General features: G+C 41.6%; 1 protein-coding gene across 1 annotated transcript; it reads left to right on the plus strand.

Annotated features, from left to right (window-relative positions):
* Window positions 1–667: 667 nt before the first annotated feature.
* Window positions 668–9,637, plus strand: LOC115795557 (acyl-coenzyme A thioesterase 1-like). The gene is given in 8 exon segments (XM_030751528.1): window positions 668–675; window positions 1,010–1,065; window positions 4,298–4,326; window positions 6,044–6,227; window positions 6,229–6,497; window positions 6,893–7,080; window positions 8,761–9,158; window positions 9,160–9,637. Coding segments are annotated over 7 exon segments (1,314 nt in total). The 5' UTR covers window positions 668–675; window positions 1,010–1,027; the 3' UTR covers window positions 9,368–9,637.
* The last annotated feature ends 1,579 nt before the right edge of the window (window positions 9,638–11,216 follow it).

An 11,216-nucleotide genomic window follows, 5' to 3' on the forward strand; every position in this document is an offset into this window, starting at 1 on the left:
GGTTCTCCTTTCCCTCATGGTGAAAATTTGATCAAAACAGTGGCATTGAGAGACCAGCTGACCAGATCCATAATTATAAATTCCAGTTATTAAATCATCAGCTAACAATACATATACATTTACCTCATTTTGATTTTTCTGCTTTTTACAAGGGGGTGTTGACCAATGTGACTTTATTTGAGTGGGGGGTGGGGGTGGGGTTATAGTGACTGGATCAGATTATTGGGGGGGGGGATCATAACCCCCCTATCCTCCCCCCCACCCCCTGTAAATTACGTGCTTGGCTTGGCCCCTTAGCTCCAGTGAAAGGAACCCCTAATGCTTCAGCATACCACAACATTTTGGACAATTTCACTTTGATTAGAAAAAATATTCATAAAATGTGTGCAATATTGAAAAGTGTACTGACTCTATACCAAAAATATTAATGGTTGTGCATGTGTGTTTTGTTGCAGGCAGAGGTCCGTTCCGTGCTGTGTTGGATCTATACACTTTCGGTGGAGGTCTGTCAGAGAAAAGGGCCTCTCTGTTGGCCAGCAGAGGATTTTTGGTTCTGACTGTTGCTCTGTATGGCCATGATGACCTGCCCAAAAATCTTCCTCTTTGCAGCACAAAATTTGCAGCTCTTTGCAGCTGCAGAGGACGACCTCAGCTGGGACAGTTTATCACAACCTGGTGGGACTACTACTTCATATTATCACTTAAATGCTTGTAAGGCCTCTACTTTCATTTTTAAAGCTGGCAAAAAGAAGGGTCATTTGCATAGTCAAATTTTGAGAAATTAAAGGCATAAATTGAACTCTTGACCCCCACAATGTGGAGATCCAGTGCTTCTGTTACACTGTAGAACATTGATGCCATGTCAGGGTCCATTTGTCACAGGGAGAAGTCATTGTAGATTTTATTCGTGTAGTTTTTATGTCCCAGTGGCGATTGAAAGTAAAGTTAGTTTGTAGGGGCTTCAAAATAACTGCCTGAGTCATTAATAAGATATACTGAATGATTACAGCATGAGCAGCGTGGACACATGTCTGGGGAGCCCCTGATGGTGCGATTCATGCAAAGGTGAGATTTGTAGACTTTGTAGAGTGCTGAACTGCACTCGTGCACTAGGGCCACTGTCTGTGATATCCTGTTGGAAAGCAACCTGTGAAGAAATGTCATGAGCACAAACTGTTATCGTAGTTTTTCTTTTCTTTTTTTTCTAATATTTTATTTAATTTTTCATTTCTATTCCAAATTCTGCTAGTTTCAATTTGTTTCCAGCCTGGGTGTGTTACCTTTGTTTTATTTCCTAGTCAGTCAACATTTCACATTATGGGGTAACCTCTTCAGAGGTGAGGTGTTTTTGCAGACAGAATAACAAATTAACCCTCCTCCAGTGCAGACTCAAAGGACATAATACTTTTACCTTAGCCTAGTAGTAGGCTAAAAGATCAGAAAGCAATGGGACAGTTTCTGCCAGTATTAGATAATATTTTACACATGGTGGCAATACTTATACTAGGATTTGGAAGCACAGGTTGTCCCTGTTTGTTAAATATTTGCAATTCTGGCACAGTCAGTTTCAGTACACTGACTTTGCTCCAGACACCCTCCCATCCCTGCTATCCAAAAAGACTGAAAAGATGAAAAAGGGATTTGTCATATTGAACTGAGGGGTAGCATTGTGGGCTATGATTTTTCTTTCCACATTTTTGACTTCAACTGGAGATTTTCACCTACTCCAAAGATATACAGGAACAGAAGATCAGTAATTCCACTATTTAATCTTTAGTTTAGTTCTTTGTTTGTATGGATATATGAAGCAAATGTTGTGTGGGTGTGTCCTCAAACCACGTGAGTATACATTAAATAAATAGGCTGTATGGGGTTACGAGTTGTATCTCTATAGTGTTCCTTTGAAGAGACACCTTTACTCCAGATTTTGATGTTGCCTTGGACAGCAAGGGCACACTGAGTTTTTTGCAGTGAGTTATTCAGGAATATTTAGTTTATCTAGGTGTTTTGCCAGCATTAACCTTTTATTATTTTATTATTCTTCTTGAAAGTGCAGGTAGGGTTATGTTACATTCATTCAATTTTGTATTTTTCATTAGAGTCCATTTGTCACAGGGAGAAGTCACTGTAGATTTTATTCATGTACTTTTTATTTCCCAGCAGCAACTGAAAGGGAAAATTAGTTTATAGCCTGAGGCTTTATTTTTTTTTTTCCAACAACTTTTATTGTTTTTTACAAGAAAATAGCCAACATGTAAACATAACAGAATAAGTATCATAAAGATTCAAACCTGGCCTAACAAACAGAAAGAAAACCCAAAACATAACAAATAGAACAAACTCAGGAACAAAGCAAATACCCTCAACAAAACAAAAACAAATAAAATACTTTTTCAGGTTGCCTGTCGTTTCAACATTACAGTGTGAGATGCATCAATCCGGGACATCAGGGAGAACAAGTCTCCCTACATGATCATAGAAACAATCCCACATTGCACTCAATTTATTCTCTCTGCCCATTAGCATAAATCTTATTTTCTCCAATTTAGCAAAGTAAAGGACTTCTCTGACCCAGTGGGTATGTGATGGTGGTGATGAAGATTTCCATTTTGTTAGAATTAGGCGTCGGGCCAATAAGCAGACAAAGGCTGCGAAAGCTTCTTCCTGAGGAGACAGGTGTATGTAAGGAGGTGGTACCCCAAATACTGCGATACTAGCAGCAGGCATAATTTCCGGCAGTCTTAGTTAGCGAGTCAAATATCTCTCCCCAGTATGATCTCAGGTTAGGACAAGACCACATCATGTGAGCATGGGTTGCGGGCGTCAGACCACAGCGGTCACAGGCAGAGTCCACATCTGGAAACATTTTTGACAACCTGGCTTTTGTTAGGTGTGCACGATGTACTATTTTACATTGAACAAATGCACGCTTAGCACAAATAGAAGATTCATGCACTTTTCTAAGCGCTTTAATCCACATATCGTCGGTTATCTGCTCCTTCAGGTCTTCCTCCCACAGCCTCCTGAGAGGAGTCACAGGAGTCAGATCCAAAGAGTAAATCTGAATATAAATGTATGAGATCATACCCTTCAAAGATGGGACTGGTCTAAAAAAAAAAAATCTAAAGAAGAAACTGGGGGCTCAGCAGGAAAACAAGGAAATCTGTTATTGACGAAGCTACGAATCTGCAAGTATCTAAAAAAATGTTGCTTTGGGAGGGGAAATTTATGGGATAATTGCTCAAAGGAAGCAAAGACATTCATATATAAATCATTAAATGATCTGATGCCTAAGTTGGACCAAACGGTGAAAGCGCCATCTACTAGAGATGGGGAAAAGATGTGGTTTGATGTTATTGGGGCCTGCAACTGAAGCCCAAAAAAACGTCTGAATTGTTTCCAAATTTTCAAAGATGTCTTAACAATTATATTCTTCGTATACAGGTCAGTGGCAGATTTAACAGGGGAGTGAACCAGAGCCGACAGAGATACTGGTCGGCAAGTACTGGCCTCCATTGATAGCCATATTGGGATGGAAGCACCTAAATTTGGGTGAAGCCAAAACTGTAATATTTTAAGATTAGCTGCCATAGCCTGAGGCTTTAATAAAATACATTGATGGATTACAGCATGAGCAAACTGGGCAAAAGTCCAGGGAACCCTTGAAGCTGAGATTCATACAAAGGTAAGATTTGCAGCTGCTTTTTCAGGGTTTTTGAACTGCACTCGGTCTTTGACATGCTGTTGGAAATCCATCTTCGGAGCACAAACTGTTGCAGCTATTTGTGCAGCTCCACTCCTGCATGAAAGATCAGCCCTAAATCACTGTATCCATTACAAGTTGGAAATTGTGGTTCATCATTCTGTAAAACATATTTTAGAGATGAGATATTGACTGTTATTTCAGTGGGAGATGAAACCAGTAAAAGGCAGGTGACCTGCTGGAGATGACCCCTCTCCAGGAAAGCAGAAAAGGTCTATCAGCATAAACTGTTTTTAGATCTGCGTCAGCAATCTGTATACGTGATGTTGCAAAAAGTGGGGAAAGGAGCAGCTAAAAAAGGGATGGTAGCCAAGGCGTACAAAACCCAGAGCAGCAATCAAGAACATTTAGTTTATTTACATTAAAAACAAACCCAGGGCATTAAAAAAAAAGTACCCGACAACTGGTTGATGTATTGTGAGTCATAATGATTATAGTGCAATTAAAAGAGAAGTGGACCTGGGGCCTGTAGCAGACAGAAATTGCCTGTAATTGTTTTCTCTTTTTTAAAATCTATTTTTGTATTTATTACAGTATGAATACTTCAGCTGTGCAGTGTGCAGGTAAGGGGTCAGTGTGACGATAAAGTCACTTGATTCTGAAATACAATTTCTGTTTAAAGTGAAAAAACTAGAGAATAAATTAAAGTTAGAGCTGAAAATTGCTGCCTGTTTTATTTTTCTCCTTGAAACCATCAATTGGTTTTATTTGGATAATATAATCAATTTATAGTGCAGTCTGCCACTCTCTCTGCTGATATAAACCACTGGAGCTCACCCACCTTTTTTTTTTTTTTCTGTCTCACATCTGTATGACAGCAACCATTCGAATAAGCCAATATTTATTCAATTACAATTTGGTATTATCAGATACATTGATTCAGCAGTTACAATGCCCAGCCCAAATGACTGGTTTGTTAAAAAAACAAAAACATGGGAATCCTGACGCCTCACCTGCCTAGAAGCAGCAGGTAAGCCACCTGTTGAACCCTGTCGGGTGAAATGAAGTTCGAGGAGGAATGTTTCGAAACATCTATTCTTTGGAAGCTCGCCGCAGTGCCGAAACGTCAGTCTCCAGCGTCCCATTCCCAACATTCAGTCAGCATTACACATGGGTCAGCCTCTTTAAATGTGAGTTGTTTAAGTAGTCGGAATAACTAATTAACCCTCCTGCTGTGCGGATGCAAACAGAGTATATAACACAGGTGTGCGTGTACCGGCCCATTCCCGCTTGTCTTTTTCCTCCAGGAGTTCGTGAATATTGATTTCACAGACTTATTTTAATTTATTTTTTTGCAGTGGTCAAATACCGTCTTCCCACAGGAAAGACACTAGTCAGTTTAGTTTCTAATTGTTTTATTGTCAGGTGTTTTTTGTATCGTGTGATCGACGCCTGTAGCCTCCTCCTGGAAGAACAAAGGGAGCTTACTGTGTCTGGTAGTGATGGCAAGTTCGGCTCTTTACAGAGAGCCGGCTCTTTTGGCTCAGCTCTTTCGGCTCCCAAACGGCTCCTCAGATTGTAGTTTTAAAAATGTGTGAAATGAATTACTTTTCCTCACCATTCCTGCATGTAGCCTCTATGTAAAGCGCAACTTCCTCTTGCTCTTCCTGGTCTTTGAGCAAACTTTGCAGGAGATGCTCCCTCTGTGTTTGAGCTGTGTGGTGTATCTCTGCCCCCCGCGCTGTTGCTCTGTGTAGACACGCAGATTCCGCCACACATCTTAACCAATCACGTGCAGCTTCCACCAAAAAAAAAACAAAAACGGCTCACTATCAGGAGCCGTCTTCTGTCGTTCACTTCAAAGAGCCGGATCGTTCGCGACCGACCCATCACTAGTGTCTGGGTACATAATTGTGAACATTAACAATATTAATACTGGTACTGAAAGCGGCCTCTGTATCTGAGAAGGCATGCTACCTGCGGCATCATTGCACACATGAATCTGAGTTATTTGTCAGATGATGTCATAGTGCCCTCTCCTGGTCATATTACTACAAGCCACAGCTGCTGCACCAGCTACATCTCTTTAGGGTTCTGCTGGTGATCCATAAATCCCTAGAGGACCTTCATGCTCTAGCATAATGAGGCTTTTTCACTGTAGGATTTGAGTAATGATTCCTTCCAAGACTCTCAGTCTGTCTCACTGCATCCTTCAGATAAGACAGTGATAGTGAGGGCAGCAAAATGGGCTCTATGCCCATACTGCATTCTGCATGGAAGGCTCCTAGTTCTACAGTCCCTCCTACAGCAAGTGAATGCCTATTTATTTTTATTTTTCAGAAGAGATGTCCTCACAAGTAAGCCTGAGACTGCTGCCCAGTGCCAAGTGTCTGTTTGATGAACCCATTCAGGTGAAGGTGACCGGGCTGAGCCCAAGGCAGGTTGTCACCATGAGAGCCAGATTAATTGATGAGAAAGGAGCGGTGTTCAGCTCCTCGGCCACCTACAGGGCTGACGGTAGTGGAGATCGACCTGGACAGAGACCCCTCGCTTGGTGGGAGCTATGTTGGAGTAGAACCTATGGGTCTGCTGTGGTCCATGTGCACAGAGACCTTGCCCAAAATGTTTCAAAAAACAAATTCCATGAATCCTCAGATTGTGACCTTTTCTGTACATGATGAGGGCAACAGGGTGCTGGCAGAGATGATGAATGAGTGGTTTCTAATGGGAGACGGGGTCAGCCGGGTCTTCGTCAAAGAGGGGAACATTAGAGGAGTCCTGTTCACTCCTCCAGGTACTGTAGTTGTTTCTTTCTGCCTTCCTTGTAGTTTAATTACAGCCTAAAGAGTGACTTTTTTTTTTTTTTTTTATAACTGCATCCATGTAGTAAGATTGTTTCAGTAAATGGAATAATTGCATAGTTACTCCTACAATCAGCTTTTAGAGCAGAAATTTTGACCTGTCAGAGGACTGACAACTTTTCACTACAGAGTTGTTAAATTTAAGAAAGCATTGCTTATATTTGAAACATTCACCAGCAAACAAGGAAATCTAATTAAAATATTTTAATAGTATATTATTTCCTATATTAATTGACTCCTAATTGTTGGTTGTAGAAGGGATGTCAGTTTAACAAAAATAGGATTAACATACTTTGACAGTAACCCTCCCTTTCTGTCTAAATACCAGGAGAAGGTCCTTTTCCTGCTGTGTTGGATGTGTCCATTTCAAAGTCTGAGATAAGAGCCTGTCTACTGGCCAACAAAGGTTTTGTGGTCTTCATGGTGGATTTGTACAATGACAAGGCTTTTAATGGCAAAGAGATGCAGCTGGACTACTTTGAAGAAGCAATGGATTTCTTAAAACTGCAAGCTAAGGTAAGCCATAAAAGGATCCCATAGCCGAAAATGTTTCACGCTGAAGGAAAAGGTTCACATTTTCAGAAATGCAGTCACTTGCTTCAAAGTAGAGTTGGATAACGCCTGTGGTCACAATACAGGAATTTTGGTGGGTGGGTGTGTGTGTGTGTGTGTGTGTGTGTGTGGGGGGGGGGGGGGGGGGGGGGGGGGTATTTTGACTACATAATCTTTTTGGGTGGGAGACATCAGAAAATGAATGTAACAAAGTGATGTACTCAATTGTGTACATGGTGACGAAAAGGGTTATGTGTATCTCAAGTACATTATATTGCCAAAAAGTATTCGCTCGTCTGCCTTCACACACATGAACTTGAGTGACATTCACTTTCAATCCATAAGGTTTGATATGATGATAGCCTGCCCTTGGCTTCAACTCTTTTGGGAAGACTTTCCACAAGGTGTGTGTGTGTGTGTCTGTGTCTGTGTCTGTGTGTCTGTGTCTGTGTCTGTGTGTGTGTGTGTGTGTCTGTGTGTGTGTGTGTGTGTGTGTGTGTGTGTGTGTGTGTACTTTTGACCATTCTTCTAGAAGCGCATTTCTGTCAAGGTCTAGCTCACACCCTAAGTCATTCAAAGGTGTTCAGTTAGTTTGAGGTCAGGACTCTGTGAAGGCCAATCAAGTTCTTCCACACCAAACTTGCTCATCCATGTCTTTATGGACCTTGCTTTGTGCACTGATGGGAAGTCATGTTGGAACAGACCATCACCGGACTGTACTGTAGTGATTGACTGTCCAGAAAGCTGGTGACCTCTGCGCACTATGCACCTCAGCATCCTCTGACCCTGCTCTGATTTATGAGGCCTGCTACTTCATGGCTGAACTGCTGTCATTCTAAATGTTAAATTTTCAACGTTGTTATAGTATCACTAACAGCTGACTGTAGAATATTAAATGGCAGGGAAATTTCACCACTGGCCTTGTTGCACAGGTGGCATCCTATCACGGTACCACGCTGGAATTCAGGGAGTTCCTGAGAGCGACCCATTCTTTCACAAATGTTTGTAGAAGCAGTCTGCATGCCTAGGTGCTTGATGTTATACATCTGTGGCCATGGAAGTGATTAGGACACCTGAATTCAATGATATGGATGGATGAGTGAATACTTTTGGCAATATTTTTGTATAAAGGCAGCAGCCAAGTGGATCAATGTAGCACAAAGCCTAAGAAAAGGGAGTTATTGCTACCCTGGCTAAGCTAAAAAAGTCCACCCACAGGTGCCTCTCACACCCTCATTTATTTATGATGTTTAATATATTTTTTAAATGGGGATTGTGCCCAAATGTCTGCTCCACTATATTGGCTCTGTGGATATTTAAATTGAGGACATGCTAACTTGAACGGCTGTTAATTCTAACATTTTTGTTCCAGTTAATTCAATTTGATACATTCCTAGAATATCAATAAAAATAAGCACGATACCATTTTCTCACTTTCATTTTGAGATTTGTTTTCCTAAAACTTTTTTTTTCACTATTTAGCCCCATATTTCCACTTCAGTTGTTGGCTCACCAGTAGGCATACACTTTGCAGAATACAGTTAGTTTTATTTGTGTTTTGTAATATACAGCAATCAGTCACAATATTCAAACTGACAGTTCTGAGCACCAAGTGTTCATACCTTTTAACTTGTCATTTCACAGGTGGGCAGTAAAGGAGTTGGTATAATGGCAAATTCAAGGGGAGCCATTATCGGGCTCTCGCTTGCTGCATTTGTGCCAGGTGTCAAGGCTGTAGTATGCATCAATGGCCACAATACAAACAGTAGTGTTGTTGTCTGCTACAAGAAACAGGAGGTCCTCTCAACATTAATTTTTGACTACATCAAGCTGATTAACCCAGACTCATTTTTTGTTATTGGAAGGTACATGTTTAAAAATCCCCTGGCAGAGAAGCTTAAGGCAAGCACGGTCCCCATTGAAAGAGCCAAGGGACATTTCCTCTTTGCAGCTTCAGAGGATGACCTCCACTGGGTTAGCAAGGCCCACATGGATGGGATGGTGGAGAGACTCCAGTGTCATGGGAAGGAGAACTTTGAGTGTCTCTTACCCAGGAGCTGGACATTTGCTGGAGCCGCCTTACAGACCCTTCTGCCCATCCAGCTTCCAGGGGGCTGAAGGCACACCGGTCATGATGGGGGGTGAGCCCAAGTCCCACGCAGCAGCTGAGGTCCACCTGTGGAAGAAGATTCAAGATTTCTTCAGGACTCGCCTGAGTTGCAACACTGAACAGATTCAAGCCAAGTTATAGGTTCAACTGACAAAAAAAATTTGATTGCCAATAAACCCTTGCATAACTAGCATCACATGACTGCATTGCTTTATCACTGCTTTCATGTACTGAAAAAGGTTTTATCATAAACCTTGAAGCTAATGAATCTGCATACCCTCACACCCCACTTTCTCACAGCAAATTAAACAGGCTGACAGACATCACCTTCACCTGCAAGCTTACATGCTAGCTGCAAGCTGAAGGCACACACTGAACCTTTACTGACTGACACCCGTGTGATTTTGTAGAAATATGTTCAAAAAATAAAATGCATAAAGATTCACTATGACTGCAGCCTCAATTTTTGGGTGGATCGCAACAACAGATGCATAGACTTGACAATGTTACGCCACTGATCCTGAATGTTACATGAAGTTGCAGTGTAAAGTTAACTGACTTTTTTTTTCTTAAAATTGTCTTGTCAGGTGTAATAACTGAATAACAGACATTTTTTTTTCACTGTAACAGTGAACCAGCTTCCCCTCACCCTACAAACCACTCATGGCAGATGGCTGCCCCCTCCCTGAGCCCTGGTTTTGCCAAAGATCTGAGTTTTTCTTCCTCACCTCTGCTTAAAGAGAATTGCCTGATTGATGGTGTTTTCTCTAATGATCTTTACAGTATAAAACAACTTCATGTCTTGGTATCATCTGACACTATACAAATTAAACTGAATGGTACCTGTCAGTCTTCACAATACCCACAAAATGGCAGCAAGCCCATCTGTGCTCAAACACTGCAGTGTACTCAGTGGCGGTCCTAGCCTGTTTGGCGCCCTGGGCGAGCATCCCCGCCGCCCCCCCCCCCCCCCCCCCCCCCCCCCACACACACACACAATAGCGATCGCCGCACTACTACACTTGGGGGGTAATGAGCGACTGCTGTGTGGTGTATGTAGCTTTCTGCCATGGTCTGACAGACAGGCTTTAACAGAAGGTCCCCCCACCATCACAGGCACACTCAGAATTTCTTTTAAATTTCCATCCATCCATCCATTCGCTTCCGCTTATCCTGGTCAGGGTCGCGGGGGGGCTGGAGCCTATCCCAGCTGTCATAGGGCGAGAGGCAGGGTACACCCTGAACAGGTCGCCAGCCTGTCACAGGGCCTTCTTTTAAATTTTTATTTGAAAAAACATGGAAGAAACTGAAATATTACACAGCTTCTGCTTACCTTTATCTTTGCTTGTTTCTCCTCTTCTTCTTTTCTCTTTTTCCTAAACTGTGCACCTGATGGCTTTGACCTTTTCCTTTCCATCTGCCACAATTCGCCACCACCACCGCCCATCCCCAGGGTTGTCAGATCTGACTGACAGTTGCCAGCCCAACACAACAAAACCTCCACTGAAACTCATGTTAATAGCACCAGGTGTGATATATATTTAAATATACAAGCTTTGGGTAACTTGTTAAAATTTTGGCTGCTTTTCACCATATTTGGTAAGTTTTTAGGAAGTTTTTATTGTAAAATGATATATCTATATAATTTTATAATTATATAGAAATATCTATATAATATTCCACCCCAATGTGTTCACAAGCTGCCCAATCTGGCAACACTGCGCCATCCACCAACATTTGTCCAAACTGTCTAGATTCGTATTTGTGTTATTTTTTTTTATCAGGATTCGGGTTCACACAAATACTGTGATTTAATGACCATATTTACAGTATTATAAATGAAATTGGCTTTGTGTTCTATCAGTTGTGTGCATCTAATTTTATTAGACGCACAGATTCATTCTGTGGAACATGGGAGGAAAAAAAAAAAAAAAGAGTCAGTTTTGCATATCTCGCAAAAGTTTTGCGAGATCCTGAGTTACTTTTGCGA

Source organism: Archocentrus centrarchus, chromosome 17 (genome assembly GCF_007364275.1).
Source record: "Archocentrus centrarchus isolate MPI-CPG fArcCen1 chromosome 17, fArcCen1, whole genome shotgun sequence".
Lineage (NCBI taxonomy): Eukaryota > Metazoa > Chordata > Actinopteri > Cichliformes > Cichlidae > Archocentrus > Archocentrus centrarchus.